The 20,202-nt window shown below is 36.7% G+C and overlaps 1 protein-coding gene, 1 long non-coding RNA gene and 1 pseudogene across 9 annotated transcripts; 2 read left to right on the forward strand and 1 right to left on the reverse strand.

Annotated features, from left to right (window-relative positions):
- Positions 1-37: 37 nt before the first annotated feature.
- Positions 38-5,999, forward strand: LOC147564417 (putative RNA methyltransferase At5g10620). 7 transcript variants are annotated; one of them, XR_015227300.1, is made up of 8 exons: positions 38-294; positions 545-687; positions 2,708-2,774; positions 3,078-3,155; positions 3,742-3,887; positions 3,981-4,062; positions 4,422-4,486; positions 5,197-5,999. XR_015227300.1 is itself a non-coding variant. In XM_086646048.1 (7 exons), the coding sequence occupies exons 1-6, from the start codon at positions 196-198 to the stop codon at positions 4,018-4,020; spliced, it is 573 nt and encodes a 190-aa protein (XP_086502174.1). In that variant the 5' UTR covers positions 38-195; the 3' UTR covers positions 4,021-4,062; positions 5,406-5,999. The 7 variants fall into 7 exon arrangements, 3 of the variants coding, with proteins under 3 accessions (XP_086502174.1, XP_086502187.1, XP_086502158.1); XR_015227302.1 differs by lacking the exon at positions 5,197-5,999 and adding an exon at positions 4,660-5,139 and having other exon boundaries at positions 4,396-4,524; XR_015227301.1 differs by lacking the exon at positions 5,197-5,999 and adding an exon at positions 4,660-5,139 and having other exon boundaries at positions 4,422-4,524.
- On the reverse strand, positions 5,308-8,644 carry LOC147564418 (bZIP transcription factor RISBZ4-like; annotated as a pseudogene). Its single transcript, XR_015227709.1, has 6 exons — positions 8,576-8,644; positions 7,302-7,443; positions 6,850-7,069; positions 6,435-6,510; positions 6,183-6,308; positions 5,308-5,788 (listed from the first exon to the last, which is right to left on the reverse strand). The product of XR_015227709.1 is annotated as a bZIP transcription factor RISBZ4-like (transcript).
- A 4,445-nt stretch (positions 8,645-13,089) lies between these two features.
- On the forward strand, positions 13,090-15,049 carry LOC147564419 (uncharacterized). Its single transcript, XR_015227309.1, has 2 exons — positions 13,090-13,503; positions 13,604-15,049. It is a non-coding gene; the product is annotated as an uncharacterized LOC147564419 (long non-coding RNA).
- Positions 15,050-20,202: the final 5,153 nt, after the last annotated feature.

The following is a 20,202-nucleotide window of genomic DNA, read 5'->3' on the forward strand; positions in this document are numbered from 1 at the left end:
AAATACTGACGGTTAAATTTGACTAAGAAAATCATAATTTTAGAAGTCAAACTGAAACATTGGACTAAGAAGGTAACCAATGTTTCCCACTTGGTCACAAATAGGGGGGCTTAAGTGGGAATTAATCCAATAAAATATTGGTAGGAGGTCCATATACCTGTAAATAACCCATCCTCTCTATCTATAATCTATCCAATGACCATCTTTTGCCTCTCCGTGAACACCAATATTTCTTGCATTAAGAACTTGCCACCTTCAACAAGTGGAAAATGTAAATACTCAGGTCAATCAGTGGTATATTTCTCAACATGTTCTTTTCATACTTCTATCAATAATTTTTCAATAATCTATTGCATTCAAATTTCACCTGGTTTGAGAAAGAGTTGATCAGAACTCATTCAATCCATTGAAGTACACCCAAAAGAGTGAGACAGAGTCAACCCACTCAACTTAGTAGAATGGAAAATGGGTGGAAATTTTCATTTACTCTCTTAGCTGTGTGAGTAGTTCCGATGATCACTAGGTGTTTGTGAAAATGTCTCAGAGAGCCGTTCCAATACGTATATTAACTATTGGCAAAAAGAGATCCCAAGGAGTACAACTTCTTGTTGATGAGTACAAAGAAAAACTCAAATATTATTGCAATTGTGATGACATTCTTATTCGATCCAATCCTAAAAATACCGGGTATGCCCTTTACTTGGATTTAGTATTATTTCTTTGACATTTCATTGAGTACATCTTATTTTGAAAAAATATATATAGGAAATATGTTACACGAAAATGCATCCATTTCCAGTTTTTTCCATAGAAGTTATTTTTGGGAAAGCGGAGAAATTTATTCCATGGAAGCGCATAAAAACCAGACCTTTTGTCGTTGTTTTAAGTTAATGGTCCACACTTTCACGAAAATATAATTCCAGTCAGTTAAAGAGTAGCGTAATTCTTTAAAACTCACCCATTCCGTGGAAAATAAAGGTTATCGATCACAACCTTAAGGGAAACATGTGGAAACATAATGAGTGGTTGCATACTTACACATTATACTCTGGAAGTGTTTTAGGGGAAAAGATGCTGGAATTTCCCTTCCCTTACTACTATCAGTTCACGTAAAAGGATTTTTTATATTCTTTTAGTAGTAGGATATGAAAAATTTCGTCTCTATGGTATAGATATATTTATGTTGGATTATATGGTCCATGCGTATGAGTAGTACATTGTTTCCATTAGGTTAGTAAAGTAGGCTTACACAGTACACAAACTAGGAAATGAAGCTTTTCATGTGTTTGGTTATCGTTGAGAATAGTGGTGGACCCAGAAATTTTACTCAACGAGGGCACTTTTTAATAATTGTAGATAAAAAGGTAGTTCAGGATGAAAAAAATTAAACGACAAATTTTAACTAAAGGAAATAGAAGTTGAAGTCTTACATACTGTTAGTTGATCGTTCTTAGTTTGATGAGTCGCTCTGCTTTTACAAATTTCTATTCTACGTTAGGTAATAGAAACACGGATTTGCATAAAGTAACGTAGTACCAAACATTAACTATCTTCAAATAGACTACAAAAATAAAATTTTGCTTTTTTTTGGTGATGCAAAGAGAGTGGGTGAAAGCAAATCTTAATTTAAAATAAAAAAGTTTGTAGGTAACATAAACTTCAATTGATTAGGAAAGAGAACAACTAGATATAAAAGAAAAGACTCAAACTTTCTACATCCGATTCAGTCTCGTGGCGAAGAAGACGAAACAAAAAGTACAAAACGCCGAAAAAAGAAACAGCCCAAGCACTTGGTGTCTTACTACAACGGTAAGTGCATCCACCTTGACAATCCGAACGTCACTGGTTTGACAGTCAGTAGAGTTGGGAATTCATTATTTATTATCTGCGTGAGTAAAGATATAAACAATTACATTTTATGGTAGTATTTGTGACATTTAGAATATAGGAGTGTCTTTAGACAATTCATTATAGTTATAAGCATATACTCTTATACGAACATTGACTGGTTACATCAACTTCTAATTGGGAGCAGATAATGTATTTTATGGCTTGCTGCTTAGTAATAATGTGAAAAGAGCCCAAAATAAAACCTCAAAATTCTAGGTTTAAAATTTAAACCATTCCTTAAATATTAAGACCTGAAATTTTGGGCTTCAAAACGGTTGGTTGTGGGACAGACATATTGGGCTGAAATCCTTAAAATTCAAATTGAGCTGCTTCGGAAAAGGCATGTTGGTTAGTTATACTATGGCGAGTTGCTTATAGAGTTATACTATGATGAAAGCCTACTAAGTCTCTAAGTGGAACCCACCTTTGGGGTGTGGGAGCACGTACCCCCACAGGCCCCAAGGTGGGTTCGCCCCTGGTTGAGAAGTTGGCCAATCATAGCACTTCTATGACGTAGTCATGGCATTTAGAGATACAAATCTTATTCTCTCAAATGTTGCATTTTTCCTCAAAATTGCTATTACCACCAAAATAATACCAAGTGCCTACTTCCAGGCAGCATCTTTAAGTAGCAAATTAAAGAATTTGACTTAATTCTGATTTCTTAGATATTTTACCATATTTTTTGTTCGAGTATTTAAGAAACTAATACTTGTTGAAGAAGTGCATTAATTAGGCAGTTTTTGATTTGAATTATAACAACCGAATATTCTTTTTGCTTGATTTTATCTTCTGAATTTCATAAAAATTGGTACAGCAACGTGAAGGCTCAGATTGAAGGTGAAGACGCACTCATCATGCAACAGATCAGGTCTGGAGATTGGGTAACAACTAATAACACCACACTAATCGATTCTTTCCAATCAGTCATAGTGTGATTCTGCAACACCTTTTTGTCTTATGTTGCTCATGTTAGCGAAGTTATTTTGTAGGGAAGTTTGATATCAAATTATGAACCAATAGTTTTTTTTTTCTATTTATTGTTTCGAGACATGAGAACAACTTAACAACCTCTGGTTTTTAAGATTCATTTTGGTGCCTTTGTGCTAGTGCACATATGTACTATATTAAGTTTCGAACCGATTCTTTCATTTATAATCTGTTTTATTTTTATTGACTCCTCGTAGGTAGTGTTGTTAGATGAACATGGAGCAGATATTGGGTCCGAACAGATGGCTGAGTTGATTGGAGATGCAGGAAATTCAGTTATCTCCTAAACCCATCTTAAAATAATATTTTAAAGAGGTTTCTTTTGATTCATGATCTGAACAAAATCCACTCTTTTTTACATGAGGGTCTTGTTCCTTACGTCTTTCACAGAAATGAGTTTCTTTACACTGACACGACCGGTTATTAGTTTCATGAACTACAAAGCATGCTTAGGAATTAATGTGAAGGTTAGTAGGAAAAAATTCTGAGGCTGTCTTTTCTTTTGTCTAAAGGAATCCATTAAGTTTTTAGGCTTCAGCTTCCTATGTGAGGTTTGCACAGGTTCACACAGTATGTTAGTTACTTAGGTTTGCTTATTTTGCAAAGGTTTGTATTGGTTTATATTGACACGTACTTTTAACCAAGACCAACAAGAAATTGAATCTTCGGCAAAATTTCTTGCGGAGATCGAATTTCCTGTAATTAAGAAACATGCTTCAAGTATTTAAAATTAACAAACAGTCAAACATATGAACAGATTTCTTGGTTTTATTTAAACTTTTGTGGCCTTATTTTTGGATCATGAGCAAGTACATTTTCTTGCCAATTTGGCTATTAAAAAAAATCGTTTATTGTTTGTAGAGTTCGTCAACGCTATCATTTTGCATAGGTGGACCTTACGGCCATGGACGGCATATTCGAGAACGTGCTAATGTAACCATCAAGTTGTCATCTATGGTCTTAAATCATCAAATTGCGTTAGTAGTTCTGCTTGAACAACTTTATAGGTAAATAAGAGTTCTGTAGTTTGAAAATGGAGTTCAACAATTTAGTCGGTTGAGATATTACATATTTATGCATCTCGGTTTGATTTTCTTCAGAGCATGGACCATTCTTAAAGGACAGAAGTACCACCATTGATAGTCGATAAATCTTTCTTCATTCTCCAACTCCATGAAAAAGGTATCAGTGATCTTGGTATATATTCTCCTCAGTATCTGTATAATAAGTTTATCCCGTCCTATAAATAACTATCACGTTCGGCACCGGATCAGCCATCTATCTAAATGATCTTAATTTCGCCGCTTTCTTTCTTTTGCTAGTCTTTGCTAATGTAGTGCCGAAAGACCCAAAACATGTCCAAAGCTATGCAAAAACCATGTTTTGAATAACAATATGAAATTGCGGTTGTTCAAAGTTTTAGGAGGCAGATTTCTTATCAAAATCGTTACTTCTTTGAACTTCTTAGTTCTTATTCAATAAGTTTCCTGTACACAAAGTTAACCCATGGAATAGTATTTATGTCTAAACAAACCTTGCAGGATAATTGTGTATATGGTTTAAGAGATAACATGGTCTCTCTTGAAGACACTGCATTCAGATTATGGCAGTAGGTCCTGAGCGGAGAACTAACGCTACACTTAGGTTAAATGACTTTATTTGCCAGATTCTCTTATTAATTAGTTTGAAAATAAACAATTGTTCCATTTTATTAGACGACTGGCCACAGTGACAATGAATGGATTGTGTTGATTTTGTGTTCATGTTCTTTGAGTGCAGAGAAACGTCAGCTTTAAGTGCAACTAAAAGTAGTCGGTATTTCAAATCATGAACCCAGTGTCGACGCAGGGCTGGAATATAACCAAAACCTCAGAAGTTATCACTTACTGCAGCGTATGATAGGTGCAAATATGGGTTTTGTCTTAAAGTTATGAAGGATGTGAATCAGATCTCTGGTTTCTAAGACAAGCACCTTATCTATGGGTCATGAAGTCCTCTGCGAAACAGGTTAGGGGGAGTCGCTTTCACATGGATATCATGCTCGATAATTGTTACATTTTACAATAAATGACTTAGAATTTTAGTGCAAAACTATGTTGGTTGCCACCGATTTATGGACGAGTTCTTATTAGCTAATTTCTCTGTAGCATGAATTATCATTATGAGTATCAGTGCCCGACATCGACACTAGGCGTATGATGCAGCACGAAAAAATATGGGATACAATATATGTTTCTTGTCTTAGTCATTTTATCACTATATGTTTTCTGTTCAGAATGTTTTCTATGTTTCAATCAATCATTACTAATTTATATAGACAACTCACATGATTTTGTGCAAGTGCGGACAAATATACATATAAAAAAACATATTACGAGCACCTACCTGCAAGAACCTGACGAGATATTAAGTGTGGGACACGATAGATCAATATGAAATAGGGAAATCTTATTTACGAACTACTGAGAGACATGAAAGCAAATAAGTTTTAACTACTACTGGTACTAATACATTGAAATACTTAGTCTTCCAGTTCATTTCGGGTTGGTGATGACGGGATTTTCTCAAGTATCTTAAACAAAATGTGATACGAAACAAAGATATGAGATGATAACCAGTGAAGTTTTAATCATGGCCAAATCTCTGAGAGGCAGCTCAGAGCTTCACTAACAATTGTATTTGGTAAGATTTCAGTGCTTGCAATCCTCCGAAGTGAAGGTGTTGAAATTTGACTAACAAAAGAAGAGACATGATCATCTCCTTGGTTACCCAGGTTTGTCGGGACATCTGAGATTCTTGATATGTTATGGTTATTGGGTGGTTGTGGTGAACTCGAACAGTTTTGCAGTAGATGGTTCAAACTACATGTTAAGGACCCACGAGCTACCATTTCCTCAGCCAACTTCACCTGCAAAAAATATAGAATATAGGGTAGTTACTGTCTTCACACAAAAGAAACCCAACTTCATCTGTTGGTTGGGGGGTGTCATTTGATGCTTTTCACTGCAGAGAGTAGGATTCGAACCTTGATAGTGAGGTTTATCGTCGTTTTAAGTCTTAAGTTAAGGTTGTAAGTTTTGTTGAGGAATGACCGAGAGTAAGTCTATCTAATTTATGGGTGTCATACAAAATACCTTTGTTTAAGAAAAAAAGTGCAAAATGGAACGCAACTGAAAAGGTGCATCGATGGGCGTCTTAATGTGCCACATATTAAACATGGTAGCATAATGCTTTAATGTACTCGTATTATGTATTAGAGCGATCAAGATTTCAGTTAACATTCTATGACAACTTTTACATACCTTAACCCTTAGGGCTTCAACATCAGATGTAAGCACTCTATTGTCGGTGTCAGCTTCTCGAAAGTGTTGATCAGCAGTATTGAATTGCTAATAGAGAGAAGCATTTTCTCCTCTCAATTGATCAACCTGGCATAACGTATTTCACAATTTTAACTCAAAACTTCTTGGAAGTCTATTTTGAGATTGAATAGTTAGAATGTGAGGTAGAATTTTTTTCTTTCAGTTGTTCTTCAAAGCTAGATAAATAGGTACCTGTGATTCAAGATCGACAAGATGAGCTTGTTTCCTTCTTCTTGATCTTCTTGCAGATTCCCTGTTTGAGACCATTCTGCAACAACAAATGCAGTGGGTTCGATATATGAAGCATGAATGAAGCTCAATTATTTTTAGTTTATAGTAATGTTGAGATTGTGATACAAATAAGTCACAAAGATTTGTCTCACATTGCGAAGAGTTGCAACTAGATGTGGAGCTAATAAGATTCAACTATTTTTACATAGAATTGAGGCTCTTTAAGTTAAAACCCCACCCCCCTAAGTCGGCCAGATGCGCTGGTGCATAAGTTGGGACGATGACGGTGGGTCCAGTGGTGCTCGCTAATGCGACTACGAGGGATAATAGATAACAGAGCGTAGTGTGTGAGTGCTAATAAACAGATCATTCATACCTTCGAATGCGTTTTACATCGATGCTCCGTACGCAAGAGCCACCTTCTATCTCAATGTCATCATCGTCAGATTATTGGTCCCTGGAGGAAGAGCCACTAGCAGCTCCCCTGCCATGAGGTCCTCCTATTGCTCCAGTGCCTGGTTTATGAGCTGAGGTTGGACTATCAGTTGCACTAGTATTGCAACCAAATGTTATTCCACTTGTTGCAGGACCTACAACTTAAGTAAAATTCTTAGAGAAGAATAATGACAAAGATTCTCACTTGTACTTCATATATCTGCACATGTTCTTACACTTCGTTTACATTCAACATATTCCGGAAGTAAAATAAAAATTAGTCGTACGATCATATTCGAGTGCAAGGAAAAGTCACCAATTCATGGATGTTATTTTCATAAGATCTTAAACACTAGATAGATATGAAATTTGTGTTTCTTTGGGTTATCATACAACAGATGGATGAGTGTGAATCCATGGTTGGAGAAATGCTTGAGAGATTTGACGCCAAACTTGGAGACCATCCAAAGCTTCCATTATTCATTAATCCATCACCACTACCACCGCCACTGCTCGAAAAACTGTTGATTTTCTCCTGATATAAAATTCAAAAGCCTAGTTGATCAATTTGCTGTAGTATCACAAGAGGAACTATGTAGGGTTACTCGGGTATGTTGAAAATTTGAGTCTAGTGCACAATTTTAATGGAGGTCTATCACATGACCACATGAAAGTTAGAACAAATAAATCATAAATGCTCATATCATGCACCTGTTATGCGCAATCGGTTGGATCCAAAGCGCTGGTTATCATCGTTTACTCAACTGCATGACTACTAAGATACTACTTATACACACACACACACACACACACACACACACACACACACACACACACACACACACACACACACATATACGAGGGTATAACCTGTGTCTACCGTTCTGTAATCTGTGTCAGATTACAGATCTGGTCTGTTCTCCTCTCTCTCTCTCTAGATTTCTAGAGAGAGAGAGGGGAAAGAAAAAAAAAATTTAGGGAGAGGAAAGAGAAATTTAGCCGGCCGGCGACCCCTGCCGGAGAAGATGATGATGTGGCGTTTCAGGTGACTTGGCAGAGAGAGGAAATGAGGTGGAGGAGTGAGAGTAACAGACAGTTAAAGATAACGGAAAAGGAGGCCATATGGGTATTTTTGCTAATCTAGGGGGCCAGGCAGGAAGCTGGTCACAAATTTGGGAGTCATTTGGGAAATAACCCTAAAATCTATATAACAAAATAGAATGGGGTCTAGCTGACTAGGACAAAATAAATGCACCAGTGTGCTTACTTGGACAACCATGTGGACATCTTACTAGGATGAAGTAAATGAGGATGATGCTACCCTTTAATCTAAGGTGGATCCTAATCTTTGATGTAATCCAACGCCACACCTACCCAATAAATGGTCAAAGCTGACTAGGACACAATAAATGGGGATGATTTATCACCTACCCAAAGAAAAAAGAGAAATGATAGAAGAGGCGAAGGATTCAAACCTACCGCAGACCTAATGAATCAGAACTTGAAACGAGTCAAAATTCTCCACGTAGGTTTAGAGTGTGGTCAAACTATGGAACTCAGGGTCTAGCCCTTCATCATACAATACATTATACTTTAGTCCCTGGTCCCCTTTTTTATCCGGACCGTTCAAAATGGATCAACGGTCTAAATAGAAAATCTTCTCTCACCTCGTAAGCAAGAACAGTTCCAAAATCATTCCCTCTTTCTCTCTGCTCTCTGTAAGAAAAAGAGGTCATCATACAATACGTGACTTTGTAGGAAGGGTAGTTATGACATTTACACTAAAAAAGAGGTCATATTTGAATTTATGAAAAATAGGGAGCCACGAAGGAAGCTGGTCACAAAATAGGGGGCCAAATAGGAAATAACTCTAGTTTTTATCAAGAACTTAAGTTTTCCTGCAACCTTTCTTTGCCCTAAATAAATAAGGGTCTTTGGTAAAGGGACCTGTCTCTAGTGTATTGGGACACGATTAGTAAAGGGACTTTAGTCCTTTTAGTAAGTAGACATTTTTCTCAGAAAAACTAAATAAATCATCATATATTAACTATCGAATGACAATATTGATAATAATTTCATATTTAAAATTAACCACGAAAAGATAAAATATTTTAATAGTCAAAATCTCTTTCTCTATCTAAAAGCACGGAACAAATGATGAAATAAAATTTGACAGAAAAATTTCGGACAACGTAATCAAAAATATGGCCACAATTTCGACCAATATTGTCGAAATATGCGCAAAATTTCGACCATTATTGTCGAAATATGAATACTGATCAAAATTTTGGGCATATTTCAACCACTATGATCGAAATATGTTTAATATTTCGACCACAGTGACCGAAATTCTGGCGAAAAATAAAAATAAGTAAACATAGTAGCCGAAATATTTACTTTTTAAGAGATTTAATCAACATTATACACTAATAGGATTAAATAACAAATGTCTCACCTAGGAAAGAAAGAGATGAGAACAACTTAATAGTAAATAATAATGTAGTGTTTATAGGTGATGGTTGTTTTATAGAATAGGTTGTTTGTAGATGATGGTTGTTTTTAGGTTAAAAATAGGATTTTGTTTTAGGATTTGTGGATCTAAGGAAGGAAATGAAAATGAAAGAAAACTTAGATACTTGTATTGTTTTAATCTTAGTTTTTATCCAAATAAAAATTAATTAATTCGATTTAAATCTCTAAAAACAATGTCTATTTTCTAATTGGTAAAGGGACTTTAAATCTAAAAATATGATGTTTTGTCCATGTCCCTATACTATTTATCCATGTCCCTATACTAACCACCTAAATAAGCCAACCATATTTATGAAAAACATAAATTTTTATCAAACAATATCATTTTCTTACTAGAAGATCATGGTGATCATATGCAACAAAGAGAAACGAACACTCGATTAATCATATAACTTCATATCATCCCTAAAAGAATTCAAAGATTCCACATGTACATTTTATTAACTTCCTCTCACTAGAAAAAAATCTCTCTCTCTAAAAATTCCGTTAAAATAGAGATGAAAACTGAGACCATGTTTTTGGTAATAACTTCATTATCGAATTTACAGTATTAGAGATACCCATTATCAAAATCCTAATCAATAATGTCTTTCTAAATTTTTTCGCTCTCTAAAAACTTGTTGGGTGATGAAGAAGAAGACTAAAAGTCTAGGGTTTATGGAAAAAAATTGGGAGGAGTTAAAATAAAAAATTCTTGAAAGACTTAAGTGAAAAATAATAGTGTGTTGTCCTCTAAAAGACGGTTGTCCGCATAAAATTTTTAATTTTCTTGATTGTCCATATAAAATAGTTGTCCATATGAGGAAACAACTAATATTAATACACATAAGGAAATCTAATCCATCACCTGAAAACCCCCGAAACACAAGATCCAATGGCAATCGATGATCTACATCCGAAAGATCAAAGAAATTAGAAATAGAATTGACAGCGTCAAATTCAATTATACCAAGAAGAATCTCAATATTCAAGCGGACAAACTAGCTAAACGGGCACGCAAGAAAAATAGATCGAAGACTTGAAAAAATATACTCTACTTTTAAGTGAATATGTATTGTAATAATACTCTTGTGCCTTAATCATATTTCACATTTCAACAACAAAAGGAAAAAAGGTAAGAGACGTCCCCAATAAAAAAAATCACTAAGAGAACGTTGATACATCCAAGTATACATGTTCAAATTCCACCAGTATGGCAGTATGAATAGTCCGTACGGAATATAGGGCTTCTTTAGATGAATTTTTTACTTGGGTGTTGATTATACTGGTTGAGTATTTTGCTGGCATCCAAAACAGGAAAGGTTATTGTTACTTGGGTAGTTTTATTGCTGATGAAGATGATGATGAAAAACAAACCAGATTCATTTTCTTCAATATCCATTATCTTTTTCCTAACCAACAAAATCCTTTATGTCTCTTTGATAATTTTCATAATCTCTATTTTAATCTGAAGATTTGACAATTAGTTTCATAGTAGCAGTTGGATGCCATGGAGGAAGCTCCGCAAGGTCATCAATGGCGGATTCAGCATTCTTCATAGCCGAATCCTCTCAAATCAGTGGAATAGATCCAACCACAATTAAGCATTCTAAACCCTCTCAAATTAGTCAAAATCCGATCCATTGATTGATCTTTAGAAACATTAGGTTTTCTCATTTTTTGCTTAGAGAGAGAAAGAGGGAATGATTTTGGAACTGTTCTTGCGTATAAGAGGTGTTGAGAGAAGATTTTTTTATTTAGACCAGGGACTGAAGTGTAATGTGTTGTATGATGAAAGGCGAAACCCTGAGTTCCATAGTTTGACCAGACTCTGAACCTACGTGGAGAATTTTGACACGTGCCAAGTTCTGATTCATTAGGTCTATGTAAGTTTGAATCCTTCGCCTCTTCTATCATTTCTCTATCTTTGAGTATTATGTTCTCATAACAATAACATAATACTCAAAGATATTGTGGTTCCCAACTTCCATTCCCAAACTCAACAAAAAAAAAAAACCTCCATTACCAAACTTCCTTATATATCAAATCTTTCCATTTTGGTATCCCTTATTTATGATTTTTTTTTCAAATAAACCCTACTACTGTCGTATAAATGTAATACAAGAGGATTTGTATAAAACCACCTGATTACGTTCATAGTAATAGAGCCGTGAAAATTTTCACATCATTTTTTTTAAATCTGTAATACCAGTTGTCTTCATCACTAATATCAGTTGTTTGTCTCATTTAAAGTTTTTGTCTTACGCTTGACGTTTGGTATTGTTTTTAATGTTGTTCGTATCACTCGTCTTCTATTTCTCGGTATGACTACTCATTTTGAACCGATTATGTTTTGATTGGACAATATTATGATTTGATTGTAACGACCATAGTGCTGACCGATGTTATGATTTGATTGGCCCGTCCACAACGAGACTCATGCCCCTCGCTAATGTTGCAAGTCATCTGTCTTCTAGTGAAGGTCAAGTGGATGAGCAGATGACCTCTGAAGATGTTACCACTACCCTTACTACACTTCAAGTGACCGATCCACAAGGCTCAGTCTGGTATGTGGACAATGGTGATCAAACTACATGATTTCTTATTCTTGTATGTTCACTATACATCTCGTGGCCAAGCGGCTAGAACCCCTCCTTGATTAGGGTTTTGCATAAATCTCTTCCTTCGCGGGAGCAGTGAGATTGAGAGAGAAAAAAAACGTTAAAACTTGAGAGATCAGATATATAGACACACACACACACACATATATATATATATATATATATATATATATAGAGAGAGAGAGAGAGAGAGAGAGAGAGAAACTACAGTGGCGGTGGTCAGAAGAAGGAAAATGAAAAATATATTTGAAAATAAATGAATTAAGATTGTGAACAAACTGTTATTGTCAGTGACTCTTACGGGCATGGAGAACATATGACAGTAGAGTTGGAGAAAACACAATAAATCAAAAGAATTTTACTTTGTCCACCACCCTTTGGTGCAACGGTTGGACACCCCTCTTAAGCCTATGAGGTCGTGGGATCGAGTTTCGGTAGAAGCAGTTTGCCATCATGATTTATCCTATGTAATTTACGCTATAAATAATGTAATAATTTGTTGGGCTTTAAGCCTCTTTGTTGTCGGGCTTTAAGCCTCTTTCATTATTGGTTTAAATTAGGCGGTTAACGATTAACGTAGATCGTAGTCGAATTCTTAAAAAAAAATACTTTAAATTTTATGTGGCATAAAATATTTTTGTTTGTCAAAAAATTGTATTTTACCCATCTCATGACCAGTTTTAAAATGAGTTAATTCCTATTTGGCCCCTACTTTGTGACCAACTTCAATCATGGCCCCCTATTTTTCATAAAATCAAATATGACCCCCTTTTTGAGTTTAAATGTCATAAGTACCCTTCCTATATATTTTTTTCAAAATAAAATTAATTAGCAAACTTCTCTTTCCACCTCACTTCCACCTCACCTCTTTCTCCACCTCACCTCTCTCCACCTCACCTCTCTCCACCTCACCTCTCCCTCTCCACCTCACCTCTTTCTTCTCCGAGGAGGTCGCCGGCCGGCAAATTTTCCGGCCAACGACCTTCAAACATTAAAAAAAACACTCTCTATTGAACAAAACTATGTCACCCGTGGGTGATCGAAACTATGTCACGCAGCCAGAGAGCCATTTCCCTTCTTTCTCTTCAATCTGCTCTTCCTCGCTCTCTCTCTCTCTCTCTCTCTCTTCAATCTGTTATTCTCTCTTCCCTCCCACTCTATCTCAGATCCGACATGGGATTTCGAAGATCAAATTAGAGAAAGCGAGGGCAAGAAATAGTCCCCAGAATCCATTAAACCGGTGTTTAATCTTTCTCTCTCTAAATTTATACTTCTGTAGGATTCAATAATCTCCTTCTATGTGTTGTCTGCTTAGATCATCATCGTCATAATCTCGCAATTTTTTCCTACCACTAAAGTTTAGAATTAGGTTCAAAGACATCTCTTGAGTCTTGATGATCATTTCTTAATCTTTCAGGCGCTTCCCAATTCCAAGCTTGCCATCGTTCGTGATGGTTGAATAGGTAAAAATCCATTTTTCTTTAATGCTTTCCATGATGACTTTGTAATTACAAATAATTATGATCTTGTTTGAAATGGAGAAATCTGTTTGGATTTATGCAGGAAAACCCACTTTTTTTAAAAGACATCTAAGTACTCAAGAGTTTAAAAAGAAATATGTACATAGGTATTAGATCCTTCAAAATCTGACATTTATTTTTCTGGTTTTTCAAATGTTAGATGTGATTCGATTCTTGAAATATGTGATATTGTGTATCAACTACTGGTGTTGAAATTCATCCATTAGATTTCCACACAATCTATGGAATTATTAGGTTTACTTGAGGGGATACATCAACTATTTGTGTTGGTTGTTGAAGTTCATCCATTTTGAGATACAACAACTATTGTGATACAACATCTATAGGAATTATCAGGAAGCTCTGTGGGAGATTTTGGATCAATCAATGGTGTATATGGTTTTGGGTATGTCATTCCTCCATGGTTTTGGGTGTGTGATTCCTCGGTTTGATTTCAATCCTACATTGACGATGATGATCTCCCTCTAGGGTTAATCTTTAATTTCGATCTGGTCTGTTCATTCCTCTTCCTCCGTTTCTTGCGAGAATAGTGATGATGATGATGAAGTTTTGGATTGCTTTCTTGTTCCGAGTATAGATTTGATGTCGGCTTTTCGATCCTTCTTGGGTTCTTCCTCAATTTGGCAACCTCAACCTTGCATAGAAGAAACTCTTGGTTTTTCAAAGAAAACTAGAAATGGGTTTTCGGATGGGAATGTCAATTCATTACCCAAGTTAGAGAATCGTCAATTTGTTACTAAGAATAATCTTCCATCAAAGCTTGTTGGAGAAAAAGAAGAATTGAGGAATTCCTTCAATGTTACTGGAACACCTTTCTATTCATCTGAGATGAATAATCAATCTGGAATTCAATTTCATGATCATCTGGGAGGAGGAGGAAGTGGAGTTAAGAGAATCAGGTCGATAAATAACAACTCTAATCGGGTTATTAAGGATGAATTCGCGAAACCCATGATTGTAATTAACCAGCTACTTGAACAGAACAGTAAAACCAGGAGAAGATTGTTTCCAAATGAAGAAGACAAAGAGTTTACCAATTTGTTGCCAGACAAGGCTTTTGAAGAAGCCATTCTTGCAACAGTTCTTGAACAGACGGACTCCGGCGAAGGGAAACCCCTTCGCCAGAGTGTTTAGAGAGAGATGAGAGTTTTTTTTTCTGTTTTTTTTTAATGTTTAGGGCGCCGGCCGGAAAATTTTCCGGCCGACGACCTACATCGGAGAAGAGAAAGGTGAGTTGGGGAGAGAGAGAGGGAGAGGTGAGTTGGAGAGAGAGAGAGAGTTGAGTTGAAGAGAGAGGTGAGGTGGAGAGAGAGAGAGAGGTGAGGTGGAGAGAGAAGTGAGGTGGAGAGAGATGTGAGGTGGAAGTGAGGTGGAATTTAATGGTGTTATAATTAATTTTATTTCTAAAAAATATATAGAGGAAGGGTACTTAAGACATTTACACTAAAAAAGGGGGCCATATTTGAATTTATGAAAATTAGGGGGCCATGAAAGAAGTTGGTCACAAAATAGGGGGTCAAATAAGAATTAACTCTTTTAAAATTTCTCTATTTTAGGTCAAGTCAAAAAATGAGGTTAGTCTGTTAAAAAAAAGAGGTTAGTTTGAAAAAGAAAGATAGTAAAAAGTTGAGGTCATGTTCATTTAATGACCTATATACACATTTGACACTTTGGTAATTAATAGAGGGTTTTGCCAAGAGATCAAAAAAGGAGAGACGACAAATATCCATTTTAGTGCAACTATCTAAAGATCTATTTTGGGGGAAAACAACAACCTAAGGATTTTAGTATTAATTTTTTTATATTTGTTTCCTTTCTCATGTTCTTTTTGTTTTCATTTTCCTCAGTTGAAGTCCTTTTAGGTTTTTTAGAGAAGAAAATAATAACATCTCAATTAATTGGAAACTAACGTACACATGGACTACCCGTTGGTACTACTTTACACAGAATTAATTAAGGAGGAGAAAATAAAAAAGTAGCGACAAAGGTCGACATGGAGTACCTAAATGACATGCATGCATGTTTCTTTTTCATGTAATTGTGTTAGCTGTATATTTTGTCTAAAAAGGGAAATAGGAAGAAAGAAAAAGAGATCCCTAGACCCCTAGTATGATACTCCCTCTCCAGCAGTCCAGCATCACGTCTCTCTGCTAAAGGGGATGTTGGTTGCTGATGTAGGAGGTGGGATGGTACAGACGAGGCGTGACTTGTGAGGACCACTCAAACCAAATTTGATTTGGAAAGTTTTTAGTAAGGCTCCCTTAGAAAATGTCATAGGGCCGGACATCCCTCAAGGTAAATTTGGGAGATAAACTGTGTGGAAAAGAGGCGCCTTCGACGCTTATAAGAGGCATCGCTAAAACTTTCCTTTAGACAATCCTGATCTTCACCAAGTTGCCCGGCTGCTTCTATCGACTAACTTAACAGGATACAAGATATAAGACGGATCGTAAATAAGAGATCCGACGGTCAAGATGAATTGCAGAAATAATATACGTGTGTAACACGTGTATGTACGTGACGAATCGAGAAGACGAGATCCGACGACCAAGAAGAATTCAGAATATATTTGAAGATATGTAATATTTAGTATAATATATTCAAAATATCTCATGTAACTATCTAATGGTAATATTAGATAGATTTTATATTATTTCATAGTTTAGTAATCAGAAACTAGGAAACCCTAAACCCTAAGTGGTCTATAAATAGAAGAGGGTTCTAGGATTCAAAATCATCGAGTTATGTCTGACCAATGTAACCGATCAAACCCACATACAATTGTATATGGTGATTATAGTAAAAATATTATTCTCCGTGGATGTAGGTCTTTAGTGTTCGACCGAACCACGTTCGTGCCTTTACTTTATGTCCTATCTCCAATTATTTATACAATCGTTAAATATCGTGAATTTAACATAACTCTATCTCTCTAGCTCCAACTGAATGATCTTAGCCACAAACAACATAGGCAAACTCGATGATGTCTTTATAGAAAAAGCACACTAGATGCAGTTAGAGAGAGAAAGAGTTAATGTTCTCTCTATTCTATCTATAAGAAAAACTAAGTAGAGTACATTTGGGAGGAGAGGAAAGTGGGAAACAAAAGAAGAAAAAAAAGAGGGAGGTTCAGAATCTACAAATTAATCACAGAGAACGCCCCCCTGGACAAACATGGTCGCATGCAAATTAATACAAGGGGATTTGGGTACAACCGCGGATTTGTTGATTACTTTCATAGTATTAGAGCCGTGAAAATTTTCACCGATGTATATACTGTTTTTTTTAGAACATCAATTATTTTCATTGCTAATATCATTTGTTTGTTTCGTTTCAAGTTTTTGTTCTAGGCTTGACGTTTGGTATTTTTTAATGTTGTTGGTATCACTCGTCTAGTATTTCTCGGTATGACTGATTATGATTTATTGGACGATGTTAAGATATGATAGCAACGACCATAGTGTCGATCAGAGACGTGGCTGGGAATTTGAAGGTCCGGGGCAAACTTTATGGGAGGCCCTTTAGTACGTTAACATAAAGTTGCCATCAAGATTTATCCCATGTAACTTAGACTATAAATAATGTAATAATTACGAAATTTGGGGTGCCAACAAGAATAAATAGGGGCCCCTATGGAACCATCCTAAAGAAAAAAAAAAGTACATGCATTGCATAGGAGTTGAACCCACGCCAATTGATGTATGGAATAAGCTCACCTCCGTTGGGCCATTCACAATGCACGTCTCCGTAAGCTCAGTTACTCTGCTTACTATAGAAACTTTGAATTGGGCCCATGTTTGGTAGGGGCCCTAGAGCGGACGCCCTGCCCGCCCCCTCAAACACGACCTTGGTGTCGATCGATGTTATGATTGGATTGGTGGCCGACACCGATGCTTCTTTCGCTATGTTAATGTTGCATGTCGTTTGTCTTCTAGTGAAGGTGAGGTGGCTGAGCAGATGGCCTCTGAAGATGTTACCGCTGCCTATACTACACTTCAAGTGATCGATCCTCGAGACACAGTTTGGTACGTGGACAATGGTGGTTCTAACTACATGTTTTCCTATTCTCGTAAGTTCCATATCATGGCCAACTGGATAAAAACCCTCCTCGAGGGTTTTGGAGTTTCGCATAAATCTCTTCTTTTGCAGGAGCAGTGAGACTGAGAGAGAAAAAGGCGTTAAAAATTAGAGTGATCAGAGATAGACAACTAGAGAGAGACAAACGACAGCTATGGTGGTCATTGGAGGTGGTGGTCGGAAGAAGAAAAATGAAAATTTTTTTTTATCCAACTTTACGATCAGTTTTGAAATATCTCAGTTTTAGGTAAAGTCAAAATGAGATTGGTTTCCTACATACACACTTGACATTTGACACTTGATAATCTGTCAAGAGATCAAAGGAAGACACATGGTAGGTATCCATTTTAGTCAACCAAAGTTTTTACTAGCTTTTTATGTTTTTTTTCCTTTCCCATGTTCTTTTTTATTTTCATTTTCCATTAGTTGAAATCCACTTAGTCTTAAAACAACAAGCATCTCAATTAATTGGAAACGAAGATAGACTACCATTGTGGTTAGATGTGTATTTTGCTTAAAAAACGAGATAGGAAGAAAGAGATGATACAGTTTTTTTTTTCTCTCTCTCTCGCTCTCTCTCTCTAGCGCCACCTCTCTCTGCAAAGGAGATATTGGCTGCATGTAGCAGGTTGGGTGGTACGGAGTACGGACGAAGACCACTCAAAACAAATTTCATTTGAAAAGTCTTATAAAGGCTCCCTTAGAAAATGTGATAGGCGCCTCCCGCAAGGTACATTTGAGAGAATCTGCGTGGAAAAGTGGCACCTTCGACACTTTGAGGGGCGTCTCTAAAACTCCCACAACTTCTTCATCTTCACCAGGTTGCCTTAGTGGTGGCCAACGGATCGTGTCGTGGAGAACACGACCCGTTTGACAGTCGTGGCGTGTTAGACACGCCACAGCCACGCCAGGCACGGCACGGCTTTGAGCCGTGTCGTGTCGTGTCATGCCTAGACTACAAGGTCTTGGCACAGAAACACCCCATATCAACGACCCAGCCGTTGTCGTGTCGTTTCCGTGGCGATCCTAATCGTTTCCGTGTCGGGTCGTGGCTAATGGGCCAGCTGTTGGCAAATGTAACAAAAGAAAGCACTAAATATTTTTCAAGTCAAATGTTGTGCTATTTGTTTAAACTTTAGAATCTATATTTATTTTATTACTTAATAATTTTATTAACTATTAATTTTATCAATTAACAACTACTTTTAACAAAATAACAATAATGTTTTGTAAATTAAGTACCCGTTTCTAACGGGTTAGCGTGTCGTGGCGGGTTAAGAACGTCACGGACCGTGGCGTGTCGTGTTTCCGTTCCTAATGTGCCGTTGTTGACGGGTCTGGGAGCTTAAAATCCCAGACCCGCCACGGCCCGCTTGACCCGTGACGGGTCGGCACGACACGACACGCGACGTTTCGTGCCGTGTTGTGTTGCCTTATAAACGGGTTGTGCCGGTCCGTTTCCGTGCCGACACGACCCGTTGGCCACCACTAGGTTGCCTCCACTACTTCTTCTTTCACTAACATCATCTCTCTAGGGAAAGGAAAGAAACAAAAGAAGACAAGAGAAGAGAGAGAAGTTGAGCAGAAAATTAATTTCCCTGGAGAAACATCGTCGCTCTGTCAACACTAGGAGTCGCAGAAGATGATACCCCGAAAAAAAGTAAAGCTTACTCTAAGACAAACACAAACAACCCCAATATTAACCATCTTCTTATTCTTTAGCATTCATCCAACTCTTTCTCTCTCTAGCTCTCTTTGCTATACAAATATATCTAATTGAAGAAAAAAAACTCGGTGTTTTCAAGAGAGATTGAGAATGTGAAGGTTTGGTTATCTATAAGTTAGTATTCAAGAAAGAGAGGGTGGAGATTTAATTTCTTTTAAAAAAGTAAGAGATAGAAAAAATGGATATGGTTCTGGCAATGGCGCCGGCGCCGGCGCTCACACAGAGGTAATGGTCTATTACTACCCTAGTTTTGTTCATTTTAATCATTCTTTATTCATTTATTTGTGTTCTGTTTTTCATTATTAAGTGTAATATGATTTTTTAGCTTACCCAAGCAACATCATGGGAATGTGGATTTCAGTAAAATTATACTATATTTTAGCCCTTTTATCATCTCGGTATGTTATTGGTCTCTCTTCTTAATTATCTCTCCCTCCCTCTTCCTAATATAATGATTTCCGGGTAAGAAATGATTTCCGGGTAAGAAATGATTTCCCTAATTTTTTTTTGTTGCCCGAACCAAACAGGTCTTCATGGTCTTTCTATGGGCATTGGATGTTCTGGCGTTTGAGCTTTTCCGTGTGAACTACCGTGAGATACTTAATATTAATGCAAACTTCAGATCATTGTGCGTGTTTAAGGTAATAATCCACTACTATTTAACTGTACACAGACACACAGTGAAGCATCGAGTCAAGGGTTGGAGGGCTCATGCCCCCGACCCTTGACTCTTGACCTTGGGCAACTCCTTCCTTCACTCCTTTGCCTATTAAAACATGGGGGCTAATACATGAACAACTGTTTTTCTCATGTCACGT

The sequence above is a fragment of the Eschscholzia californica genome, unplaced genomic scaffold (genome assembly GCF_041429995.1).
Source record: "Eschscholzia californica isolate CP2 unplaced genomic scaffold, dmEscCali1.0.p SCAF_1, whole genome shotgun sequence".
Lineage (NCBI taxonomy): Eukaryota > Viridiplantae > Streptophyta > Magnoliopsida > Ranunculales > Papaveraceae > Eschscholzia > Eschscholzia californica.